Here is a 27,133-nt window from a genome sequence, read left to right on the forward strand (position 1 = left end):
CCCACGGCTGTACAGGATAGGAGTCAGAGTTTTGCTGGATGGGTGCCTGGATGAAGTGAGCATAATTTTTTTAAATATTTATCGTGGCTGGCTGTGGGGACATGAGGGGCATTATACTATATATATATATATATATATATATATATATATATATATATATATATATATATATATATGTGGGGGGCATCAATGTATAGGAGATTGTAGGGTACATCATACTGTAAAGGGAGCTGTGGCAACCATACTCTATGGGGACTGTTGGACACTATTCTGTAGAGGAGGTGTTGGTGACCATATTGTTTAGGGGTCAGTGGTGGACAGCATACTGCATATTGGGGGGCTGTGGTAGACAGTGTATAATGGGGGCTGTTGTTTATATCATACTGTCTGGACTGCTGCCGTGACCATCATACAATGTAGGAGGATAGTGTTCGATGTCTGTAGCGGACAATGTGGTGCAGTATAAGGGCATAGTGTTAAAAGGGAGCACAGAATGGATATGGAGCAGTATGAAATGGGGGCACAGTATGGAGAGAGGTTAGCAAGGCGGGGAGAAATTATGGAGATCTAGAGTGTAAGGGAAAACAGTGGAACAGGAACAATCATGGAATAGGCCGTAGTTCATAAGGGTGGACGGTGTGGCAGTTATATATGATAATGGTAGACTTTGGGGTGGTTATAGATCATGAAGTCGGACATTGTGGAGACCGTATATCATTGGAAGCTTATTTAGGGCTTAGTATGGACAGATTTTTATGCAGAGGACATAATAATGACTTAGTTTTTTTTTTTTTAGGGACACTGTTAGGATGTGCTGCAAAAGAGTGAAGTCTGCAGAGAAAAGCTGTGGTTGTGAAAGGATAAGATGGAGACTAAAAGAAACAACTCAATCAGAAAAGATGTCGCCTATAAGGTACCTGGATGTACATGTTTTTTTTTTTATACCAACTAGGTCTCATTAGTACTGTGGTTCCTGTATGGTCTGCGGTCTGATAACTCCCAGCATTTCCTTACCATTTGTTAAGGACATACTTGATATTTTAGATTTATGATACAAATGTATATGGGCCTGAGAGGACATTAAATTGATTAAGTGTACTAAGCTTGGATATGTATGTAGTGATGGTGGTTCTGGAGACGTATATAATGCACTGATGATGGTACTGGTGTTGTATATACGGACAGTGGTTCTCATGATGTATTCATGTACTGATTGAGGTTCTGGTGATGCACCGATGATAGATCTGGTGAGGTATTAATGTACTAATGGTGGTTCTCGTGACAAATACATGTTTTGGTGTTGTATTTACAGAATATGATTCTCGTGATGTATTGATTGAGGGTCTAGTGATGTTTTCATGTACTGATGTTGGTTCAGGTGCCGTATTCATGTAAAGATAGTGGTTCTAGTGACTTATTTATTTACTGATTAGTTCTGGTGCTGTAGTTATATACGATTTGAGGGCTCTAGGGTTCTTTTTATGTACTGATGATGATTTTGTATTCATGTACCGATGATGGTTCTGGTGATGTATACAGAACCATTCTCACTACATGAGTACATTACCAGAGTCATCAATAGTAAATGAATATAGCACCAGAACAACCATCACAACATTAATACATCACCAGAACAAGAATACGACACAAGAACCACCATCAGTACGGCTCCACAACCACCATCAATACGGCACCAGAACCAACATCCATACATAAATACGGATCCAGAACCACTATCAATTTTGTTGTAAGCTTTATTTGTCTCATGACAGATCTAAAATACGTACGCTACTCACCTGGTAGCAGTGTTTTTTCAGGAGCCATGACAGCACAACGAGAGAGAGGGGATCCGCCCTTCAGGGACAGGAAACCTACAGACATAAAAAGGGCGGCACCTCTCTCCCACGTCAGTTGTTTCCAGAGCATGAGAGGACCACCTTGGTTAGTAACACAGATGCAGTATATACAAAAATACTTTTTATTATGCAAGTGAATATAAACTTTAACTCAAGATTAACAGGGTGTTGAATTATCCAAAACATAGGGTAGGGAATCTAAGGGTGCTGTCATGGCTCCTGAAAAAACACTGCTACCAGGTGAGTAGCGTACGTATTTATTCAGTCGCCATGACAGCACAACAAGAGACTTTCAGAGACGAAAGGTTTTAGGGGGGGATAATAGCTTCTAGCACTCTTCTCCCAAACGTAAGGTCTGAGGAACTACCCAGATCTAATCTGTAATGTCTAAGAAAGGTAGAAGGGGAAGACCATGTGGCCGCCTTACATATGTCTTCGATTGACACTTCTGACCTCTCCGCCCAGGAAGATGCCATGGCTCGCGTGGAGTGTGCCTTTATACCATCTGGAACTTCGTTGCCACCTGCGGTATAAGCGAGAGAGATTGCCTCCCTAATCCATCTGGCTAGAGTGTTTTTAGATACTCTAAGACCTTTCCTTACCCCTTGATAGGCTACAAATAAAGAGTTATCTTTTTTCCAGGAATCTGAAACTGTAATATATCTAAGGAGGCATCTCCTCACATCTAAGCAATGGAATTTACGTTCTTTATCGTTAGTAGGATTGGAGCAAAAGGAGGGAAGGACTACCTCCTGAACCCTGTGAAATTTAGACGCAACTTTAGGCAGATATAGGGGATCGGGTTTTAATATGACCCTATCCTCCCTAACTTGCATGTATGGTGGATGTCTGGAGAGTGCCTGCAGATCACTAACCCTCCTAGCAGATGTGAGAGCAACTAACAGGGCTGTTTTGATTGACAGGATCTTCACAGGAATAGTATCAATGGGCTCGAATGGGGCTTGCGTCAGGGCTGAGAGTACCAAATTTAGGTCCCATGGGACTAACCTTTGTTTAATAATTGGTCTAGACCTGGTGACTGCTTTAAAGAATCTAGCAATCCAGTGATTACTGGCTAAATTAAGATTATATAACGCTCCCAGCGCTGAAACCTGAACTCTAAGAGTACTTGTGGCCAAGCCCATTTCCAGGCCTTTTAGTAAAAATTCAAGAACCTGGTTAATACATGGTTCTTGGTCAATTTGAGCCCCTGAAAAAGATAAAAATTTTCTCCATACTCTCACATAAATGCCCGTTGTAGATGGTTTTCTACTTTTAAGGAGAGTATTAACCAGATTCTGAGAGAATCCTTTCCCCCTCAGTAAGGACCTCTCAAGTTCCATGCCGCTAGGTGTAAGTTGGCTACTTGAGGATGGAGGATTGGTCCCTGGGAGAGCAGATCTGGTAGCTCTGGAAGAATCCATGGTTGGCAGACAGACATCTTTCTCAGCCAAGGAAACCAAGCCCTCTTGGGCCAAAATGGAGCTACCAAGATTACCCGGGCCTTGTCCTCCCGAATCTTCCTCAGGACTAGGGGAATTAGATTTAGAGGGGGAAAAGCATACGCGAGCCTGAAGTGCCAAGATATCAGCAGAGCGTCCACAGCGTATGGGTTGTCTTTTGGATTTAGGGAGCAGAATTGATGTAATTTTTTGTTCCCTCTGTTGGCAAAAAGGTCTATCTCCGGACAACCCCATAACTGGATGATCTGACTGAAAATAGCTGGATTTAACGACCACTCCCCCTGTCTGAGCATGTTGCGGCTTAGATAGTCGGCTTTGGTGTTGATACTTCCTTTTATATGAAGCGCCGTCAGGGAGAGAAGATGTACTTCGGCCACCTGAAAGATATGATTTGCGACCTCCATCAATGTACTGGATCGCGTGCCACCTTGACGATTAATGTAGGCCACAGTTACCCGATTGTCTGACAAAAGCCTGACGTGTCGACCCTGTAGGGGTACAAGGAATCTATTTAAGGCATGTTTTACTGCCAACAGTTCTTTCAAGTTGGAGGAAGAGTCCTGTTCAGACAGAGACCATAGTCCCTGAACCCAATCCTCCCCTAAGTGAGCCCCCCACCCTTTGGGGCTAGCGTCCGTAGTCAGCACCCTAGATATGTGATTTATCCAAGGGACCCCCCTGTGTAAATTCGAAGTGTGAGTCCACCAACCAAGCGAATGTACAGTCTCCGCAGAAAGTGTGAATTTACTGTCGAGGTGAGCATTTAGGCGACGGGAATTGTGTAACACGTCCCACTGTAAAGCCCTCGTGTGGAACTGTGCCCAGAGAACTGCCGGGATGCAGGACGTAAGAGAGCCCAAGATTGACATCGCACCCCTGACTGATACTAAGGGATTATTTATTGCCCTGGTGACCAAATGCTTAATCTTAGCAACTTTTGTGTCCGGCAGGCGACATTCCTGCTGACTAGAGTCTATAACATATCCCAGGAATTCTTGTACTTTTAGGGGCTGAAGGCGCGATTTTTTTATATTGATCATCCAGCCCAATTTGTGTAACGCATCCATAACTTTCTGTAGTTGGTCTGAGCAATGCGACTCAGAATGACCCACAATTAGCAAATCATCCAGGTACGGGACTATTAATATATCCTGTTCATGCAAGTGCGCCATAACCTCCACCATGATTTTTGTGAACACCCTGGGTGCAACTGCGACTCCGAACGGAAGTGCCTGATATTGAAAGTGTTCTACTGTGCCAGCTAGTGAGACCGCCACCCTAAGAAATCTCTGATGATCAATATGAATTGGTACATGGTAATAGGCGTCTTTGAGATCTAAGACAACCATAAAACAGTGGTGAAAGAGTAATTTTATTGCTGTCTTGACCGACTCCATTTTGAAGGAGGGTATGAACAGAAAATTATTCAGGCCTTTTAAATTAATAATGGTGCGATATGAACCATCAGGTTTTTTGACCAGGAACAGAGGGGAATAAAACCCCCTACCTTCCTCGCCTGCAGGGACTCTGACTAGAACATTCTTCTGTTGGAGCTCCCGGACCTCAGACTCTAGTGCCAACTGCTCTGTAGAGGAGGAACGAACAGGTGTTAACATAAATTTGTCTCGAGGAGTATGGTGGAAGTCTAAGGTTAGGCCTTTCTCCACAATGCCTAGAATCCATGGATTGTTTGTAATCTGCACCCAGGCTGGGTAGAAGGCCGAAAGCCTACCCCCCACCTGGTCCGCTAGTCATTGTGGTTTCTTAACCTCTCGTGAAGGATTAAACATAAATCCTCTACCCCTTCTTCTGCTGTTGTCATATCTAGTAGATTCTCTGTTGGAGTCTCTATATGGTCTTCTGCGGTTGGACCATCCTCTATTATAGTCCCGTCTGTAGAAGGGTCTTCCTAGGAAGGGAAAGCGTTTTTTACTATCCCCTGCTTTTTCCAATAGCTCGTCTAGGACTGGTCCGAACAAGTGAGCCCCTTCACAAGGAATGCTACATAATTTTGTTCTAGCTTGTAAGTCCCCTGGCCAGCATTTTATCCATAGTGCTCTCCTGGCTGCATTGGATAATGCCGAGGACCTGGCGGCCAACCTGACCGAATCTGCTGAAGCATCTGAGAGGAAGGCTGCGGCATCCTGGATTGTGGACATAGAGGACAATATTTCCGACCTAGGGACTTTATCTCTGAGCTGATCTTCGAGGTGACCCAACCAAACCATCAAGGATCGAGCGGTACAAGTGGCTGCAATGGCTGGCCTCAGAGACCCCGCTGAAGTCTCCCAAGCTCCCTTAAGGAAGATGTCGGCTTTCCTATCTAACGGGTCTTTCAAATTTCCCAAGTCGTCGAAGGGGAGAGACGACTTTTTGCATGCCTTAGCGACTGCTGCATCCAACTTCGGGACTTTATCCCATGAGGACGAAGCCGCTTCTTCAAAGGGATACCGTCTTTTAAAGGCTGGCGGAAGCGACCCCTTCCTTTCTGGTTTCTTCCATTCTTTTGAGATTAACGATTTGATCTTGTCAATCACTGGAAAGGCTCTTCGGGATTTTCGCTCAATACCCCTGAACATAACATCCTGAATGGAACATTCCGATTGGGTATCTTCTATCCCCATTGTGCTGTTAACTGCTTTGACCAGATGGTTAACCCTTTCTAGGGACAAACAGGCTCGAGCAGACTCCTGATCCTCAGAGGAGGAAGTGGACGGAAGAGACCCTGAGCTCAGCTCACCCGAATCTACCTCAGATAAAGGGGATGACCTTTTAGCTTCTGCCCCCCGAGATTTGGATCTCTCGGCACCTTTAATTTCCTGTCTCACCATCTCTCTTATTGTAGAGGTTAGATCAGGCGCCTCCTCCTCCAGTAAACGTTGAATACATATTTTACATAACTTCCTCAAATGTCCATCTGGAAGCGGCTCTGCACATTCGGCACACTGCCTATGTTTGGCTTTGGACAAACTTTTCCTCCCCTGATAGAGGAAAAAAGACAAGGGGAACACAACCATCACTAAGTGGACTTTCACGAAGCTCACTTACCCCGTCCAGTAATGAGTGGTACCGTAGATGGGGGATCCTTCGAAGCCGGCAAATCTTTACGGGCTGAGGATTTTGGTATAGAGATCCGTGCCTCCTTAGCTCCACCAGCGCGGCTACTGCCACTAGACCGACGCTGGGAGCTTCTACGAGGCTTATCTGACAGCTGCTGCGGCTCCTGCTGGCTGGTAGTTCCTTCTAGCGACTCCATTATGGAATGGGTGAGGAACTCTGATTATCCCAGCTTGCCGCATTAAATACCCCCAAGGTACCACCCCCGGATGGGGGCCAGCAGGGAATCCCAGGTGGCCATTAAACCGTCTGCCGCTGTGCTGCGCTACCCCTCCCTGAAGTCCAGACTGATCCCGCAGCTGGGCGCCGCCATTAGCCGGAGATGACGCTACTGCGCATGCTCAGCCGCGTCATCCGGCCGCGCCGCCCGCCGCGTCATCCGGACACGCCCCCTTCAGGACGCGGCGGCGGCGCCAAGCCGACACGCGGACCAGGACGCCAGCAAACCCCCCGGACCAATGCCGCGTCCCCGCCCGGACCAGCGTGACTCCCGGGACCCTGAGTAGCCAAGCACCTCCATAGGTATGTGCGGTTGCCTGAGAAGCTAGCCTATCAGAGGCTGCTTCCTCCTGCTGTCACCTACACCGCGCAGTGCCCCTGCCGTGTGGTGCTTCCTGCCCCCTGGACGGGCCGAGGTAGGGGACCCCCGCTACCTGTACCGGGCCGCCAGGAGTGGGGAGTCTTCTTACTTCGACCCTCTTGTCAGGGCCTGTCTGCAAGAGGTTCCGCTGTCAGGGACAGGAAACCAAACTGACGTGGGAGAGAGGTGCCGCCCTTTTTATGTCTGTAGGTTTCCTGTCCCTGAAGGGCGGATCCCCTCTCTCTCGTTGTGCTGTCATGGTGACTGAATAAAATCATCATATGTATCCGTTTATCTATAATGAATTTATAGTTTCCATTAGGTTATACACCAAATGTTGGGACACCTTAATTGAAACGAATTGGCCCTCATTATAGTAAAATTATATTCGTTCCCATAACTACATACAAAATATAGGATGTCAGAGATGAATATCGCTATTTGTTCCTTGTATAGATGGTTCCCAGTGAATTATTCTACATCTTATTTTGCGCCCTCTGCTGGATGAACTCATATGAACTCGAGCGTAGGAAAATATTCTGAAACGTTCCCAGGCTTGAGTTCATCCAGCAGAGGGTGCATCGCCGTGACTCGAGGTAACTACAGTACATTTCCCTGCATTCCATTCATTCACCAAGTTTTACAGACAGGAGCACAGCTGCATTAGCAAAGCTCCTGGGTGTAAAATGATTTAACCCCTTCAGATGGATTTACAGCGTGGGACAAGACTTAACGACGGAAGGTATGGAATATTGTTTGTTTTTTTCACTTTGTTTCAGGTGACAAGGGTCTTCAGGTAGATTAAGAGTATAATAAAATATTAAAACACCCTGTGTATTTCATTAAAATACATTTTAATAATGTATTTTATTAACCATTTCGCACTATTGGATTAATAATGTATAGGTGTCATAATTGACGCCTCTCCATCATTAATCTGGCTTAATGTCACCTTACAATAGCAAGGTGACATTAACCCTTTATTACCCCATATCCCACCTCTACACGGGAGTGGGAAGAGAGAGGCTAAGTGCCAGAATAGGCGCATCTTCCAGGTGTGCCTTTTCTGGGGTGGCTGGGGGCAGATGTTTTTTTATGGGTCCTATAACCATGGTCCCTCTCTAGGCTATTAATATCTGCCCTCAGTCACTGGCTTTCCCACTCTGGCGGAGAAAATTGCGCGGGAGCCCACACCAATTTTTTCCAAGATTTAACCCTTTAATTTAATAGCTAGAGCCCCCAAATTTTACACAGAGACACTTGTTACATTACTAAAGAGGAATATGTAATAAAAGAAGGGATATGAGATGGTTTACTGTATGTAAACCATGTCTCATATCCTGTCGGGTTTGTGAAGGAGATAGGAAAAGCCGGCAATTGAATTACCGGCTTTTCTGCTATCGAGCGCTGTATGAAATATAAATATATATGTGTCTCACTGAAATATTTATATATATACCTATTCTATGTGTACACATTTATTCTATTCTGTCAGTGTGATTTGACTGTACACCGCACTGAATTGCAGGCTTTTCTAGAGAACACCGCTACGTATTTCTCGGAAGTCACACTGCTGGTCCGTTGTAATCCGTATTTTTCTCGCCCCCATAGACTTTCATTGGCTTTTTTTTGCGCAATACAATGACAAACGCAGCATGCTGCGATTTTCTACGGCCGTACAAGACCGTATAATACGAATCCGTAAAATACAGCAGATAGGAGCTGGGCCATAATGAATCATTGGGCCGTCTGCAATGCGTATTTTCTGCGCTCATACGTCCGTAAAACTTGCTAGTGTGACGCCGGCCATAAACTGCACACTGTTCTACACACTTTTCTGTTAGTGGGTGGAGAAGAGACACATACATTTGTATCAGTGTTACTAATGATGATGATTATACAGCTCCTGTCACACAGATATAATGAAGATCCCAGTTCAGCTTCCATGACTGTTTATTTATGGTCTCTTAGTTTATTATATACTTCCAAATAAGCCATCATCCCAATAAGTAGCAGCAGATCATGAGCAATATAAAAAGTAAAGAGAGGCAGACAAGTAGAGTACACTTTACAGAACATGCAAAACACCAAAGATAATCAAGTGAAGGGGTTCAGAGACCATAAAATATGTATATTCTAGACTGCTTCATTAGTAGTCTACATATCACCAGCTTAACCTTTAGGCAAAATGGCTGTAATCTGAAGAGGGAAGACTGAATGTTAATAAATAATTCTAGAAAAATTAAAATCAAACATGGAAAGTTTAATTGCATTTGTTTAGGAAAAATACAACAGGAGAGCTTCAAACTAAAATATAAATCAATAAATGATCAGTACGTCCTGCATGGAAAATACAGTTAGCACTAAAGCTATATACGGATCCCAATACATAGCATTTACATAACAAAATATGCTAAGTGTGTAGCCAACGCAGATAATAGAAATTTGGCTTCTATTGCAGCAAACAGCCGTTTGGTCTCAAGGTGTCAACAACTTCTTGGTACATGGAAATTGGCTTTGTCTTGCGCCACAAGAAGGCGAGTTAAAGAAATCAAACACATGGCTCAAACATTCTCTTTTGATCAAAACATTTCATATTACTGAAGAGCAGTGCGTAGTTGTATGCAATTTTTACCGGTTTCATAGCAAACCTTTCCCTCCCTTACACCATGTCAAGTATCAGGCACAAGCTTAGAATATATAATTGTGAGTAACAAAAACACCCAAGTTCCTATATATCTGACATGTGAAAATAAAGTGAGAATGTTTCTCCTTATGTAAAAGATAGAACATCAAGAAAGCCTTAATGACATCTATACCTAGTTTGTTATGAAACAAAAGGACTTTTGGATTGCAGAAGATACCTACACAAAGAAAGAAAAAGTGAAAGGGCTGTAACGAAACGGGTCAGTGCCCATCCCAACAAATTAGATCACTTGAACGAAAGCCAATAGTGACTTTTCTGTTACAATATGCCGTACACCTGAGGAATATCATTTTAACAATCACCCTATATTCTAAAAACACTTCTCAGACATCACTCCAGGAATGCTGTTGTTACACACGTCGCGAATAGTTGGGTGCTTGTGCTGCACTTAGATAATCATTATAAGCCGCATATTGAGTATAGTCAGATTGTGTTTCGGCGGTGTGGCGAAAATCCATTTGAGCTTTGGGCGGCGATCGGCGGAAGGAATCCTGTGGCTTCTGTGCTAAACGGCGATAATCAGATAGTTCAGAGTAACGGCGGTCAGGGTCGATCCTGCGGTCGAAACACAAAATGAGTTGTTTTTTTTTTTAAAAAGTACACCCAGAGCCTACGTTCAAACGTTCATTATTTTACATAAGTATTTGTAAGCCAAAACCAGCATTGGGTGAAAAGTGCAGAAGTGGTAACTTGTTTCTATTACACTTTTCCTGTGATTGTTCCACTCATGGTTTTGGCTTACAAATACTGAATGTGTGAACGTTGGGCCTAAATGTGTTTTCAGCATTGCTTCAGTTCTTGATGTTACTACATGTGGCATTGTCACTAGGACAGAGTACAGTATCCGGAAGACTGAAACGATTAGAAGGTCTACAAAAATATCTGCATCAATGCCTCTAAAAGTATGTGGCACAGGAAACTGGAGATTTCCTATAGTCAAGTTTTACCTGAAGACTGGTGTTTTCATGAAGATTCAGAGTGCAGAGGTTATGTGCTTACACTGCTGCTAAATATCATTAAGAGTCCTCCTGTACCAGAGGAGTGTTTAGCTGCTAGTCAGGCACAGCAGTTTGAAACGGACATTATGTTTTTATATGTAAATATCAGCTTCTCCTTGTCTAGTGTTCAAATAAAATGGGTTCAAAACTAGGTGTGGATTAGTACCTATATATTTTTTTGTAAGGTGGCAGAGTTCATTTTTTCTACTACAGAACTCCAAACTCCCAGCATATACAAAGACAACATGCGTGATATAATTCTGTCAGCCTGCAGCTACCACTAGAAGGAGGTTTACTGCATACTGTTATTAAAATAATGGTGCCTTCACCAGCTTGATGTTGTCACAGTGATGTGTAAAGCCAGGTTCTCACATCCTTTGCTGCACATAAAAAAAACTGATTAGTCCAGTAACCAATTTATTTCAATGCTCCTCATCCATAACTTTTGGCAATAGCTGTAGCTGGGAAATATGTGTGTAGGTCTGTATTAAAAATGAAAGCATGAAGGAAGCGTTTCAACATTTCATATCGGTGGCTGCAGCCAGCCAGAACCTCTCATTTTTCACTGTGTGCGTTAAGCCTTTCATCTCTTCACAAAATGTAAGATACGTAAAAGTATCACCCTAGCACTATCCCATCCACCCCCAATTATTTAAGGAATAATACCAGAAAAAAAATCTTTGTATTAAAGTTAAATAGGTATTTCATCTTCCTAAAAGAGGAATATCTAATCACTATGTGCTGTTCACAGTTGGAAACTCTGGAAACATGGCAGGCAGCGTTACGCCATTTCTAAATCTCTCATAAGGCTACGTTCACATTTGCGTTACTGGGCGCAGCGTCGTTGACGCATACCGACGCATGCGCCCCTCTTTAACATGGGGGGGCGCATGGACATGCGTCGGTATGCGTTATACTGCGTTTTACGACGCATGCGTCATATAGACACACAAGACAGGGTGCAGAGGACGCTACTTGTAGCGTTTCCCTACGCCGAAAGTCTTGATCAATAGGGTCTTATGACAACGCATGCGTCGCAAAATGCAGCGTTGTGTATTTGCGTTGTTGGTTGCGCCCAACAACGCAAATGTGAACGTAGCCTAAGTGAAGAATTATAGAAAAAGCATAGCACAGACTGTCTGTTTCCAGTGTACCCATAGAGGCAGATATTCCCATCTCAGGGATCAATGTATTTTATTTGTGAATGACCCTTTAAGTACTGGTTAAATAGTATTAGTAAGTTGGATAAGTCAATTATTTACCTATATATGTGAAGGGGATTTGGAGCACTGTATCAGAAACATCGAGCCCCTCTGTCCTCCAAAGCTATTAACGAGAAAGTTATATTATGCAGTTAAACAGTACTACTACCAAACAGTAGCAGGGTTTTACAATAGTGATCAGTCGATAATCTGCACCTAGTTGTGAACAATGCAAAGTTATCCACTAGTCTGCAGCTAAAGCTCAGTAATTAAAATCTGAAAACTCGTTATAAGGCTGCACAACGCTACACTGATTAGATGCTAGAAAACCAAGAAAAGAAGTGTTAAGCAGGGAAACAATAAAACATACATTTTATTTAGGTCTCATTAAAAAGCATACATGAAAGAACAAAATAAGCAATAAATGCCAAAAGTACAGACACATGAAAGAAATAGTTGGTAAGCCCCTGACGAAGCATCTGTGAAACGCGCGTCAGGCACTTGGTGGGTGAGCCACTGCACTTCGTTGAATTCGCTGGTTTGCAGGGCAATTTTATGACTCACAGTGACCATTACTATTACTAATCTTGGTCCCCTTGTATTAAAGAACAATTTTTGATCAATATTCTGAACAACATATGCATTTTCACCAGCGACTCCTTAGCTCCACATTGTGTATTGCAAATTGTGTTTTTAGATATTTACATGTATACATGCTGGTTTTTCTTTTCTCATCCACCATTTATTTTGTGTCTGTGTACTTTGACTTTTTGTATTGCTTATTTTATTCTTTCACCTATACTTTTTAATTAGACCTAAATAAACTGTATATGTTTTATTGAGTTTCCCTGTTTAAAGCACCTTATTCTTGGTTTTCCATTATCTATTAATTGCACTGGGATGAACCACTTCTGGCTTTGGGACACAGCTCTTTCTGTTTCATTAATGATTAGCTGTTAGGTAACAAAGGTGGTCAGCATAAAACTTCCTAGCTGTGACTTAACAGTACAGAATGGACACACAGTGGAACAACTTGTTAGACTATTTTGGCCCTCTTCTGTGACGTCATCATCTGCCACAATTACTTACTCCATCCTCTAATAATTAAATAGGTTTTACATTACTACGACAACCCCTTGTCATACCCCATGCTTGGGCCACTTAAATAAAAGAAAAAAAAGCTCACTCTCACTTCCCGTGCCAATCCCACGGTGTCAGCACTTAAAGGGAACCTGTCACCCCCCCAGGCGTTCGTAACTAAAAGAGCCACCTTGTGTAGCACTAATGCTGTATTCTGACAAGGTGGCTCTTTTAGTTATTGGTGCTGTAACTTCAGAAATAGTCCATTTTATAATTAGTCCCAAATACCTTGAATCAGTCCTGGAGGCAGGTCTCCCCCCCCCTGCTGCAAACGCAGCACCGCCATCACTCATGTCCTCTTGGCGCCGCCTCCTCAGCGCTGTTTTCAAATGAGCCGGCGCCTGACAGGTTCCCTTTAATTTCCCCAGGGCATCCGTGTGCTTTTTGAGACAAATGACCCCGCCGCCTACTGATTGCTGGCATCACTATCCCCGCCTTGTCGAATTGAACAAGAAAAGGTAGTCAGATCAGCTGCAGTCCAGACTTCCTCTTCATGTTCAAATCGTTCGAAGGCGGGGACAGTGACGCCAGCGCTGACTGAGCGCAGGGGTCATGTGACAACAACCACACAAGAACCTTGGCGAGAGAATGCCGAAGCCGTGGGAACAGCTCCAGCATGGGAAGTGGGTATAAGCTTTATTTTATTGGGGCCAAGGAAATTAAACTAAGGAAATTATAACTTTCCTCACTATTACAAAATATAAATACCCAGTAGGCAGATGTCCAGAGAACGCACTGAAGCGGGACAGTGGGTGAGGGAAAAAAAAATTTGGGAATGGTTTAAGCAAGAGTCTAACGTCTAAAAAGTTAGAAGTAGACACCCAGTTTGCTTTATGAGGTGATTGACTACAGGGAAATAAAGGGGCCTTTCTGTGGTCACTGGAGAAATGATGGAAGTAGTGTAGAACAGTGAGAAAAAAGGCTACTGCTCATAATACTAAGGGGAGTTCTAGCCCGACTTCATTGCAAGTGATGTGCAAAGCCTTTCCCAGTTTTAGAATGAATCCAGCCTATAGAATATCATTGCAGGCTCCTAACTGGCTTCTAAACCTAGCAATAATTTATCTTGGGCTGGCTAAATAAAAGTAAACAAAATGTCCATTCCCTGCTAAGGGCAAAAATGACACACTCCTTATTTCACCTCTTTGGGTCTTATGTACTGAATTTCAACCCAGACTAGCTTGTTTGATTTTACTTACCTTTTATAAGCATCTGCCATTTTCTTGAAGCTATCTGAGGTAGCGCTTCGTGGGGGTGAAAGAGCGGTGCGCTCATACAGGAGTGCATCATTTGTAGCCTGAAGGGATGAATAAGCAGCCTGTATCCCAAGACCTGAGATTTGGGAGGGGTCATAGGCGGTACCTTGCTGCTGACGATATGCAGTAGCCGGCGCATAGGGAGTAGTGGTGGAAACGGATGCATAAGGGTTGGCTGCAGTCTGGGTGGTGTAGGACGACGCCATTGCAGGAATCTGTGCAGCGTATCCTGTGGTTAGAGCTTGTTGTCGATAAGCTGCAGCTGCCTGGGCAATATATGTAGCGGCGTCTGCACCATATGCAGCGGTCTGACTCTCATACCCAGTCTGATTCACAGCAGTAGCGGCACGAGCAGCATAGGCAGAAGCCAACGCCGAAGTCTGACTACTATAGGCGGACGACAATGACGGAGTTGTCTGGACCCCATAGGCGGATGAATATGAAGCATAGTCTGTTGCTGGAGTACGATACTTCTGTGCAAGTGCAGTGGAAGTCAATGCTCCCTCATAGTATGCTCTTGTGGGCGACCTCCGCATGGGACTCCTGTCTCGCGAGTAGTACATCGGGGAAGGTGGACGCGCTCTGCTGTCGTAAGCATCATATTGCTCAGAATCTCCACCATAACGCTCATATGGCGATTTCAGGGCATAGGATGCGTAAGTCGCTTCTGTTGCTCTCCTGCGGTTATATGCCTCAGCGCGGCTCTGCGGTGCATCTTGGTATTCATGAGATCTACGTGAGCGACCACTATGAGAGCTACCGTTACCACTCATAGGCTTATTAGCCTTACTGGACATCTCCACATTAATCCGTTTGCCTCTTAACTCTCTGCCATTCAGTTTGTCGATAGCTTCCCTAGCGTCGCTTTCTTTTTCCATGTGAACGAACGCAAAGTCTGATGAAGTAGCATACAAGGAGAGGAGAAAAAAAATATGTTATACATCTTTTAGAACTTATTAAATGCCTACATCGTAATATTTTCAAATGTATGCTATAGATCCTTAGATCAAATGCCATTCAGAGAATGAAATAAAATGCACAATACTGGAGAAATGACCCACAGTGAACAATCTCAAAGCCTCAAATTAACCAAAGGAGTCGCACTGTATAATATCCTCCTACTTAATATTAAGTATAATTGTATAATAATCAGTGTTAAATCCAGTTGCTCTTATATCCACATAGCCAGATCTGTCACATCAGACATTGGTGGAAACTCACAGACCCCACTGACTTAAAATAGGGGTTATTGGGTTCTACTGCGGTATAAGCTGTGTTGGCGGGCATCCAACTGAGCCAGCAATGCACATTTGCAGAGACCAAGGCCGGGTTTGCACTACGCAATAGTCAGTTTGGACAGGCAGATCGCATTAAATATGTTCCCAGAACAATCAACAATAGATCATTCAGTGCGCTTAAGGTACCGTCACACTGAACGATATTGTTAACGATATCGTTGCTTTTTGTGACGTAGCAACGATATCGTTAACTAAATCGTTCTGTGTGACAGCGACCAACGATCAGGCCCCTGCTGGGAGATCGTTGGTCGCTGGGGAAAGTCCAGCACTTTATTTTGTCGCTGCATCTCCCGCTGACATCGCTGAATCGGCGTGTGTGACGCTGATTCAGCGATGTCGTCACTGGTAACCAGGATAAACATCGGGTTGCTAAGCGCAGGGCCGCGCTTAGTAACCCGATGTTTACCCTGGTTACCGTTGTAAATGTAAAAAAACAAACACTACATACTTACATTCCCGGTGTCTGGTCAGGTCCCTCGCCTTCAGCTTCCCGCACTGACTGGTGAGCGCCGGCCAGCCGTAAAGCAAAGCACAGCGGTGACGTCACCGCTGTACTTTACGGCCGGCGCTAAGTCAGTGCTGGAAGCTGAAGGCGAGGGACATGACCAGACACCGGGAATGTAAGTATGTAGTGTTTGTTTTTTTACATTTACAACGGTAACCAGGGTAAACATCGGGTTACTAAGCGCGGCCCTGCACTTAGTAACCCGATGTTTATCCTGGTTACCCGGGGACTTCAGGATCGTTGGTCGCTGGAGAGCTGTCTGTGTGACAGCTCTCCAGCGACGCTGCAGCGATCGACATCGTTGTCGGTATCGCTGCAGCGTCGCTTAGTGTGACGGTACCTTTAGGCCACATTCACACTTTGTGTCCTGTCCTGCGGGTTCTCCCGCAGCGGATTTGATAAATCTGCAGGGCAAACCCGCTGCGGTTATCCCTGCAGATTTATTGCGGTTTGTCCTGCAGGTTCCGCTGCGGGATTTTACCCCTACTATTGATGCTGCATATGCAGCAATATGCAGCATCAATAGTAATGTTAAAAATAATAAAATAATTATATACTCACCCACTGACGTCCCGATCTCCTCGGCGCTGCAGGCGGCGGTCCGGTTCCAAAGATGCTGTGCGACCAGGACCTTCGTGACGTCACGGTCATATGACCGCGACGTCACCGCAGGTCCTGGTCGCATAGCAAACCTGAGACCGGACGGCCGCGTGCAGCGCTGAGACTTCAGAGGTGAGTATATCATGATTTTTTTTATTTTAATTTTTTTTTTTTTTTTTTTAACTCAAATATGGTTCCCGGGGCCTGGAGGAGAGTCTCCTCTCCTCCACCCCGGGTATAACCTGCACATTATCAGCTTACTTCCCGCATGGTGTGGACAGCCCCATGTGGGAAGTAAGCGGATCAATGCATTTCTATGGGTGCAGAATCGCTGCGATTCTGCACAAAGAAGTGGCATGGTCCTTTTTTCCCGCAGCAATTCAGCGCGGTTTTTTTCGGGATTTTCCGCAATGTGGGCACAGCGGTTTTTGTTTTCCATAGGGTAACATTGTACTGCACCCTGCATGGAAAACAGCTGCGGACCCGCAGCGGCAAAATCGCTGCGGTTCCGCAGTAAAAACCGCATAGCGTGAACATACCCTTAGGGTACCGTCACACACTGCCATTTCGATCGCTACGACGGTACGATTCGTGACGTTCCAGCGATATCGTTACGATATCGCTGTGTCTGACACGCAGCAGCGATCAGGGATCCTGCTGAGAATCGTACGTCGTAGCAGATCGTTTAGAACTTTCTTTCGTCGCTGGATCTCCCGCTGGCATCGCTAGATCGGTGTGTGTGACACCGATCTAGCGATGCGATCTAGCGATGCGTTCGCTTGTAACCAGGGTAAACATCGGGTTACTAAGCGCAGGGCCGCGCTTAGTAACCCGATGTTTACCCTGGTTACAAGCGTAAAACTAAAAAAAAAAAAAAACAAACAGCACATACTTACATTCTGGTGTCCGTCAGGTCCCTTGCCGTCTGCTTCCCGCACTCAGTGACTGCCGGCCGTAAAGTGAAAGCAGAGCACAGCGGTGACGTCACCGCTGTGCTTTCACTTTCACTTTACGGCCGGCAGTCACTGAGTGCGGGAAGCAGACGGCAAGGGACCTGACGGACACCGGAATGTAAGTATGTGCTGTTTGTTTGTTTTTTACGCTGGTAACCAGGGTAAACATCGGGTTACTAAGCGCGGTCCTGCGCTTAGTAACTCGATGTTTACCCTGGTTACCTCGGCATCGTTGGTCGCTGGAGAGCTGTCTGTGTGACAGCTCCCCAGCGACCACACTACGATTTACCTACGATCACGGCCAGGTCATATCGCTGGTCGTGATCGTAGGTAAATCGTATAGTGTGACGGTACCCTTAGGCTTTCAATGTACTCAGTAGAACATGTCCCTGTTTACATAGGGCCATGTGCTGCAGAGAAAGATTATGAAGATAACGCCTGACACAAACGCCTGACACAAATGGCAGAGTGGATGGATGCACACATTGAGCCATTGTATAGTGCTAAGCGAACAAATGCAGTGTGCTTTTCTGACCATCAAAAAGCAAATTAAAGAAACTAATGTGGACAGACCTTCGCTATTTAATACTGTAGGCAGATATTGGCTACTAGATGGTGGCCCGATTCGAACGCATCTGGTATTCTAGAATATGCATGTCCACGTAGTATATTGCACAGCCCACGTAGTATATTGCCCAGCCACGTAGTATATAGCCCAGTGACGTAGTATATTGCACAGCGACGTAGTATATTGCACAGCGACGTAGTATACTGCACAGAGCGACGTAGTATACTGCACAGTCAAGTAGTATATTGGCCAGTCACGTAGTATATTGCCCAGCCAGGTATGTAACAGGTTAAAAAATAAACATATACTCACCTCCCAGGGCCCCTTGTAGTTCTGTCGCCTGTGTGCGGTGCACGCGGCAGCTTCCGGTCTCAGGGTTGGTATGAGCGCAGGACCTGTGATGACGTCGCAGTCACATGACCGTGACGTCATGGCAGGTCCTTCTCGCATACCATCCTTAGCACCGGAACCTGCCGCTTGCACTGCCGAGGACAGAGTGAGACGTCGGAGGGTGAGAATAACGTTTTTTTATTATTTGTAACATTAGATCTTTTTACTGTTGATGCTGCATACGCTGAGGACTCAATTCTAAATATTTTTCCACAGAATATGGTAACTTAAATGGAACGTGTTCCCCCCCATTAAGGCTGCATTCTGGGAAGGTGGCTCTTATGTTTTTGCTCCCTAATAATGCTGAAATATTTACTTTTATAAATTGCGCGCCATAACTGTATTGAGTCGGGGGAGGGGGGCCGCGCTTAGTAACCCGATATTTACACTGGTTACCATTGTAAAAGTAAAAAAAAAACTGCTTTTGGCAGGAGCGCTGCTAATGCACTGCACTGTCAGCTTCACTGCACTGACTTTCTGCCGTAAAGCAGAGCACACACTGTTACTGCCAGCGCTGACACAGTCAGTGCAGGGAAGCGCTCGGCAGCAGCGCGTGCATTAGCAGCGCTCTTGCCGAAAGCAGTTTTAACCCTGTGGACGCCAGCGGGGGACGTGACATCAGAATGTGAGTATGTAGTGGGTTTTTTTTTTACTTTTACAATGGTAACCAGGGTAAATATCGGGTTACTAAGCGCGGCCCTGCACTTAGTAACCCGATGTTTACCCTGGTTACCCGGGTGCTGCAGGGGGACTTCGCCTTAGTTGAAGACAGTTTCAACGATGCCGAAGTCGTTCCCCTGATCGTTGGTCGCTGGAGAGAGCCGTCTGTGTGACAGCTCCCCAGCGACCACACAACGACTTACCAACAATCACGGCCAGGTCGTATCGCTGGTCGTGATCGTTGGTAAGTCGTTTAGTGTGACTAAAGCTTAAGGAAATCCTGAAAACACGACCTGTTGTGGGGTCTTGAGGACTGGAGTTGAGAAACACTGCTTTAAGCGATCTCGCATTATGTTGCAATTTTCAGAAATCCCACAGAATGAATAGAAAGCTGCGCATGTGAAGCCAACTATCCATTTCCAATGGCTCGAGATAATGTCGCTGCAGCTCAAACGTCTGTGATGTTCACCTATGAGTCATTTATAAACATCCTGTAGACATGCCATGAATAGCTGAGAAAACCAATAAAATGTGCCACTTTGCGCTAAAACGCCAACATCTGGCGTGGGGATATGCAGCTGATTGCACATCGGGAAGGCAATTATCGAGGCTATTGTACAGGCCCAAAGATGTTGCATGCATGCGTTCTAATAAATATTTGGGCACTGAATGGTTAACTAGAAAACTGTACCCTCCCTTCCCTGACATGCAAACCACATCTCTCCACACAAGATGCAATATTGAACAAGAGCCTGCAAAGACAGTGGCGCTCTTAATAGAGATGACACTCCAACCATACAAATACGTATGCAGAGTATGTATCGCAAAATGCAGGTATCGTAAAAGTATTTACTAAAGATAAGCAAATCGATTCGCTGGACCCTGGTTCAGTGGCAATGTGAGTAGTCTTTGGCAACTGGACAGGAGCTGGGTCCCAGGGCTCCAATCTGCCAGCATCCCCAGCTCCACTTCTGGTTAGTAGGAATGGCACAAAGTCATAACTACAGCAATACACACACAGAAGACATGGGGCCAGGCCGGCTAATCAAAGGAGGAGCCATGAACGCCAGCAGTAAGATGAGGTTCTCATGGCTCCCACCCAAAAGCCATGGACTACTGAACTAGGCACCAAAGCAGGGTTATGCGAATCGATCTGCTCAGTTCTATTCTTTACTCATCCTATTAGGCTGTGTTCAAATGGGAAGGGGGGGGGGGGGAGGGGGGTTTAAAAGGTGGACAAAACTTTGCATTTTTCCTAGTAGGCTTTTTTTAAACAGATTTCAAGATTAATCTGCCTCAGTGATACGTACATTTTTTTTATTTATTTTTTTTAGGAAAAAATTAAGTAATTAACGGAGAAATGATTTACCATAGACAAAAATAGAAAAAAGTTTTCCAAGAATTTTTGAAGTGTTCACATACAATAAACAGCCTAAGGCCATTTTCACTCAAGTTTCTGGAGATGTTCTGTTCCAAAATCCTACTGTTTAGGTGACGATTATTATTATTAAAGAGGCAGTCTAAAGTCAAAGTAAATTTAATTCTACATCCCTATATATTTAGTGCCATAATCTAGAACTAATTACCAATATACTTGCATTAAAGGGAATCTGTTACCCCCTGGGACACTTTTCAGCTATTACTATGGGCAGGTAGTAGAAATGTTAATCTAGTCTTACCTCTGCTCCAGTGACCTCTGGTGTGCGTATTGATAGGATGCTCTCCTATGCACTTGCTCCCTGCATAGTCATCGCTATGTATGTACACATGGTTCCTAGCGATGACTATGTAGGGAGGAAGTGGGGAGAGCATCTTATTGGCATGCTCATTGGAGCGGAGGTCACAAACTCACCTACACAGAAGATCCCTGAATGTAGCACCCATAGAAGGGAGGATGACAGCTAATTCTGAGGAAGTGCAGGATTACGGGGCCATAACTGATATGCATGGGAGGAAAGGTAGTATTACAATAAGGAAAGGAGGCCCTAGAGCCTGGAAGAAATAGGTAGCATAAAGACTGAATATAACATTTCTGCATAAGACCATTAATATGAGGCATTACAAGTAGGACTAATGTAACGTTTCTACTACCTGTATGCCCATATTAATAGGTCAAGTATGTCCTGGGGGTGGGTGGGGGTGACAGATACCCTTTAAATGGATCACTATGAAATTTGTCCAATAATTTAAAAAACCCTTAAAAAATAGCAAACTTCTAAGGGTAAGTTCACTGAAAAAATGCCTAGTATGAACTTACCCTGAAATAAAACGTTTTATTACTCCAAAAATAAAAAAACTCCATATGAACATTGCCTGATGTGTATAAGGCTACTTTCACACTAGCGTCGGCCCGTCGCAGTGCGTTGGGCCGACGTACCGACGCATCCTGTGACAACACAGCACAACGGGGGCAGCGGATGCATTATAACAACGCATTCGCTGCCCCATTGTGAGCAGCGGGAAGGAGGGGGCGGAGTTCTGGCCACGCATGCGTGGTCGAAAATGGCGGACACGACGCACAAAAAAAAAAAGTTACATGTAACTTTTTTTGTTCCGACGGTCCGCCACAACACGACGTGTGGCAACGCGTCGCTAATATTAGTCTATGGGGAAAAAAAACGCATCCTGCAGCCAACTTTGCAGGATGCGTTTTTTTTTCACCAAAACGACGCATTGCGACGTACGTCGTACGACGCTAGTGTGAAAGTAGCCTAAGCCGGCCTTCGGACCACACTAACACTACACCAACGGACTACTACTTGCCCCGCACTAGACGGGAACATTATTTCGGGGAAACCTCCGGATCCATCGCACTTCACAGGGAGCAAAAGTAACGCATAAACGGCACTGATCGAAGTGAATGGGGAAATTAACGGCGCAGCTCCCCACATTGCAGGAACGAAAAGCAGAGGTGACTGCGACGACACCCCGCGATGTCCCCACATAAAGCACAAAGTGGATTAACGGCGATAAGGACGCATTACATGACCTCGAAATATATCCTTACGCACAGGATGCCGTTACACGCATCTCCAGAAACTATTAACAGCGATAATTTGAGTCAGACGCACTACACAACGGCGGAACGTCAATTCCTCACAGGATGACGTTACGCGCGCCTCGACGACTAAACGTTTGTCGATCGAGGAATACGGTAAACAACAGGGCTCGTGTGTCCCTCAGCCATCTTCTTCTGGGCACGGTCCAAACTAGAAGGGGTTAAATAGACGCAGCATCACAGAAACGCGGGGAGAAGGCGACTACAAACGACGAACGATTCAGTCAGACAAGCGGCCGCCATCTTATGTCACCCAGCGCGCGGGCGGCCATTTTACTTTCCTCACACACACTCCTTCCTCCTCCTCCGGCCGTTATTACCTTTCACCACATCGCACTCTACCACTTTCCCATACGTTTCGAACAAAGCTCGGAGTGTGGAGGCTTCGCAGTCGCTGCCGACATTGCCTATGAATATCTTCCAGGTGTTCTGGGGTCGGGGCTTCGATAGCTCGACCACCAATTTCTTGCCGTGGAGCTCGCGACCGTTCAGCTCTTCGATCGCCTTTGTGGCGCTGTCCAACGCCCGCATGTGAACGAAGGCGTATTGCTTCATGACGGCGCAGCTCACCACTGCGCCGTACTTCTGGAAGAGCTCAGTCAGCTCCTCCTGCGTGGTCCTGTCATCCACATTACCGACGAAAATCTTAATGGCGTCCCTCATTTTCGTAGCTGACTTGAGGAAAAGATGGCGGCAGAGAGTCCGATGTACTCAGTGCAGGATGACGTCCGCGCACGCGCAAATGTCAGGAAGAGGAAATGCTTGCTGTGTGTTATCGCGATACTCGCTCGTCTCGTCTCGTCTCGTCTCGGCCCCGTGACGGCACATTTGTTACCTCACACTTGCGGTGGGACAAAAAAAACAAAAAATCATCCGTGAACTAATTTGTCTCCTCAGTTTTCGTCTCTCAGTTGTTGGTGCTGCGTGGAAGCTCAGGGAGACTTTGTTCACTTCATTTTTTTGAGGTAAAATAGGATAAAAAATAAATAGTTTTCTGTAATTTTTTTCACACAAAAAGGTTCATATTAATGTGTAAGTAGTGATAGTGGCTGCGTTGTCAGTCCGTGAATTTTTTTTTTTTTTTACAGACCCAGAGAATGGCGAGCGCCATCCAATTTTCTGAGGTAAATCGCGCATGCTGCGACTTTTTTTTCCCCCTTTAGACCACTTCAAGGAAAAAAACAAAAATGGATATGCACGGCCTCACAGAATAACATGGATACCGGTGCTATCCGTCAAAACCACGGCTGTCACTCGTCAGATATGTACGGGTGTCTGCACGAACCCTTAGGCTGTGTGCACACGTTGCTGTTTTTTCCCCGATAAAAACGCTGTAAAACCGCAAAAAAAAAAAAAAGCATACAATAAGCATCCCATTATTTAGAATGAATTCCGCATGTTTTGTGCACATGATGCGTTTTCCCACAAAAAAAGCGCATCGCGGTAAAAAACGCAGCATGTTCATTAATTTTGCGGGATTTTTTGCGGATTTCCCGCTACAAAATGCATTGGGAAATGTCCGTAAAAAACCGTGGCAAAACCGCATGCAGATTTATTGCGGATTTCTTGGAAGAAAATGTCCGTTTTTTCTCAGGAATTTTCTGCGAAAAATCCTGAACGTGTGCACATAGCCTTAGGCTACGTTCACATTAGCGTTGCGCGCCGGCGACGCAACGCTCGACGCACAAAAAACGCTGCGTTTTGTGACGCGTGCGTCGTTTTTTGACGAAAATCGGACGCACGAAAAATGCAACTTGTTGCATTTTCTTGCGTCCGACGCTAGCGTCGGAAACAACGCACGTGTCGAAAAACGCAACCAAAAAAACGCACGCGTCCCCTATGTTAAACATAGGGGCGCGTCGCCGCTGCGTCGCCGACGCAACAGCGACGCACATTAGCGGAACGCTAATGTGAACGTAACCTAACATACGTTTGGGTGCCAGTGGACCGGCTGAGCTTTTGCGATTTGAAGACGCTTCATGAAAATTCCAACCGTGTTTTTCTAAAATAAAAACTACAAGTTATGTATAAAATAATGGCGGCTCGAAAGCGGAAGCAGCCTGAAGAACGGTCAGGTCATTTCTGGCTGATTTACAGCTTTTGAAACCATTAAAAGATTTTTTTTATTTACCTTTTTCGCTATACTGTAAACCTGACCAGGCAATGTGATTCTCCAGGTCAGTACGAATACATATAACAAACCTGTATAGGTTGTTTTTTTATGTAAGTGGTGGAAAAAAAATTTGTAAGAAAACTTTTTTTTTTGTGCTTTTGTCACCATTTTCCAAGGCCTGTAACATTTTCATTTTTGGGGTTATGGGTCTGTGTGAGGGCTTAATTATTGCACCCTGAGTCGCTGTTTATAGTGATACCATTTTGGGGTAGATACAATGCTTTTCTCGCTTTTTATTGCAATGTTGCAGTGGCCAAAAAACATAATTTTGATTTCATTTTTTGTTTACCAATTGGATTACTTTATATTTTGATAGATCTGACTTTCACAGATGCAGTGATGCCAAGTGTTTTTATTTTTTTTAATGGGGCAGAATAGGGTAATTAAATTGTGGTTTTATTTTTTTATCTTTTAAAACTTTTTCCTGTATTTAATAATCCCTCCCTAGGGGACTTGAAGCTGCGATAGGGAAAACTCACAATCCCCCAAGAACGCCAGCATTCACGGAAGATCACAAGGACACGCCAAGGAATCATTGGCAGATCCCAGGCTGTCATGAAAACTCATCAGAGCCCTGCGATCAAGTCACGGGTACGCCAATGAGAGCGTGGACCCTCCCCAGTTAAAACCTATTGCTAGTTTTTAGAAGACTTATTCCAGCAGTGGTACAGAACAAAGCCTGCATCTTTAGCAAGTGTCCAGGGTTGCAGAGCGGTGTTGGAAGAAAAATTTGCAAGATGAATTCACTGCATTCAAACAGGCAACGCTCTCTTTCAAATCTGCACTCACCTCTGCTAAATAGGCTTACTTCACAACCCTTGTATCTTCCCTATCCTCCAACCACAAAGTTATTCAAAACTTTTAACTCACTCCTCCGCCCACTACTGTCCCTTCCAACCTCCCACATCCCTGCTGAGTACTTTGCCATACACTTCAAAAATAAAAATCGACCAACCAAGGCAAGTCTTTATTGTTCAACCACCACAACCCCTTTGTATACCAGACCAATGCCCAAACCCCATAACCTCCCTGTCCAACATTACTGAAGGGGAGCTTAATTGCCTCCTCTCCAAATCACAAATCACCACTTGTGCACTAGACCCCATCCCATCTCCTCCCCAACCTCACCAACACTTAACCCATCCCTAACCCATCTCTTCAACCTATCACTAACTTCTGATACCTTCCTTTCTGCTTTCAAACATGCCACAATCACACATATCCTTAAAAAGCCAACCCTAGACCCAACCGCTATGTCCAGCTATCGCCCAATATCGCTGCTCCCTTTCGCTTCCAAACTCCTGGAGCAGCGTGTCCACGCTGAACTTTCCTACTACCTCTCATCTAACTTGCCCTTTGACAATCTACAATCTGGTTTCCATCCCCATCATTCCACTGAGACTGCCCTGACCAAAATTACCAATGACTTACTTACAGCCAAAGCTAACGGACAATACGCTATACTCCTCTTTCTAGACCTGTCTTCTGCTTTCGACACAGTTGACCACTGCCTCCTACTATAGATCCTCTCCTCCTTTGGATTCAAAGACCTCGCCCTATCCTGGATCTCCTCATACCTTTCCAACAGCACATTCAGCGTCTCCCACAACTACCTCCTCATCCCACCCTCTCTCTGTTGAAGTCCCCCAAGGCTCTGTTCTAGGACCCTTACTCTTCTGAATCTATACATTTGGCCTGGGACAACTCAAAGTCCCATGGATTCCAGTACCACCTGTACAGGTCCTTCTCAAAAAATTAGCATATAGTGTTAAATTTCATTATTTACCATAATGTAATGATTACAATTAAACTTTCATATATTATAGATTCATTATCCACCAACTGAAATTTGTCAGGTCTTTTATTGTTTTAATACTGATGATTTTGGCATACAACTCCTGATAACCCAAAAAACCTGTCTCAATAAATTAGCATATCAAGAAAAGGTTCTCTAAACGACCTATTACCCTAATCTTCTGAATCAACTAATTAACTCTAAACACATGCAAAAGATACCTGAGGCTTTTATAAACTCCCTGCCTGGTTCATTACTCAATACCCCCATCATGGGTAAGACTAGCAACCTGACAGATGTCAAGAAGGCCATCATTGACACCCTCAAGCAAGAGGGTAAGACCCAGAAAGAAATTTCTCAACAAATAGGCTGTTCCCAGAGTGCTGTATCAAGGCACCTCAATGGTAAGTCTGTTGGAAGGAAACAATGTGGCAGAAAACGCTGTACAACGAGAAGAGGAGACCGGACCCTGAGGAAGATTGTGGAGAAGGACCAATTCCAGACCTTGGGGAACCTGAGGAAGCAGTGGACTGAGTCTGGTGTGGAAACATCCAGAGCCACCATGCACAGGCGTGTGCAGGAAATGGGCTACAGGTGCCGCATTCCCCAGGTAAAGCCACTTTTGAACCATAAACAGCGGCAGAGGCGCCTGACCTGGGCTACAGAGAAGCAGCACTGGACTGTTGCTAAGTGGTCCCAAGTACTTTTTTCTGATGAAAGCAAATTTTGCATGTCATTCGGAAATCAAGGTGCCAGAGTCTGGAGGAAGACTGGGGAGAAGGAAATGCCAAAATGCCTGAAGTCCAGTGTCAAG

General features: G+C 44.9%; 2 protein-coding genes and 1 long non-coding RNA gene across 11 annotated transcripts; 1 reads left to right on the forward strand and 2 right to left on the reverse strand.

Moving 5' to 3' along the window:
- Nucleotides 1-5,070: 5,070 nt before the first annotated feature.
- LOC138649815 (lamina-associated polypeptide 2, isoforms alpha/zeta-like) lies at nt 5,071-6,575 on the reverse strand. Its single transcript, XM_069740522.1, has 2 exons — nt 6,390-6,575; nt 5,071-6,300 (listed from the first exon to the last, which is right to left on the reverse strand). Exons 1-2 carry the CDS (start codon nt 6,573-6,575, stop codon nt 5,071-5,073), a joined length of 1,416 nt encoding a protein of 471 aa, XP_069596623.1.
- Nucleotides 6,576-9,258: 2,683 nt separating this feature from the next.
- Nucleotides 9,259-23,100, reverse strand: LOC138648761 (RNA-binding protein 14-like). 9 transcript variants are annotated; one of them, XR_011315183.1, is made up of 5 exons: nt 22,672-23,100; nt 14,263-15,214; nt 11,984-12,047; nt 10,671-10,729; nt 10,145-10,278 (listed from the first exon to the last, which is right to left on the reverse strand). XR_011315183.1 is itself a non-coding variant. In XM_069738630.1 (4 exons), exons 1-3 carry the CDS (start codon nt 23,012-23,014, stop codon nt 11,984-11,986), a joined length of 1,359 nt encoding a protein of 452 aa, XP_069594731.1. In that variant the 5' UTR covers nt 23,015-23,100; the 3' UTR covers nt 9,259-10,278. The 9 variants fall into 9 exon arrangements, 6 of the variants coding, with proteins under 6 accessions (XP_069594731.1, XP_069594729.1, XP_069594732.1 ...); XM_069738630.1 differs by lacking the exon at nt 10,671-10,729 and having other exon boundaries at nt 9,259-10,278; XM_069738629.1 differs by having other exon boundaries at nt 10,139-10,729.
- Nucleotides 23,101-23,177: 77 nt separating this feature from the next.
- On the forward strand, nt 23,178-26,278 carry LOC138648764 (uncharacterized). The gene is made up of 3 exons (XR_011315186.1): nt 23,178-23,316; nt 23,440-23,475; nt 24,973-26,278. It is a non-coding gene; the product is annotated as an uncharacterized lncRNA (long non-coding RNA).
- Nucleotides 26,279-27,133: the final 855 nt, after the last annotated feature.

The sequence above is a fragment of the Ranitomeya imitator genome, chromosome 9 (assembly GCF_032444005.1).
Source record: "Ranitomeya imitator isolate aRanImi1 chromosome 9, aRanImi1.pri, whole genome shotgun sequence".
Lineage (NCBI taxonomy): Eukaryota > Metazoa > Chordata > Amphibia > Anura > Dendrobatidae > Ranitomeya > Ranitomeya imitator.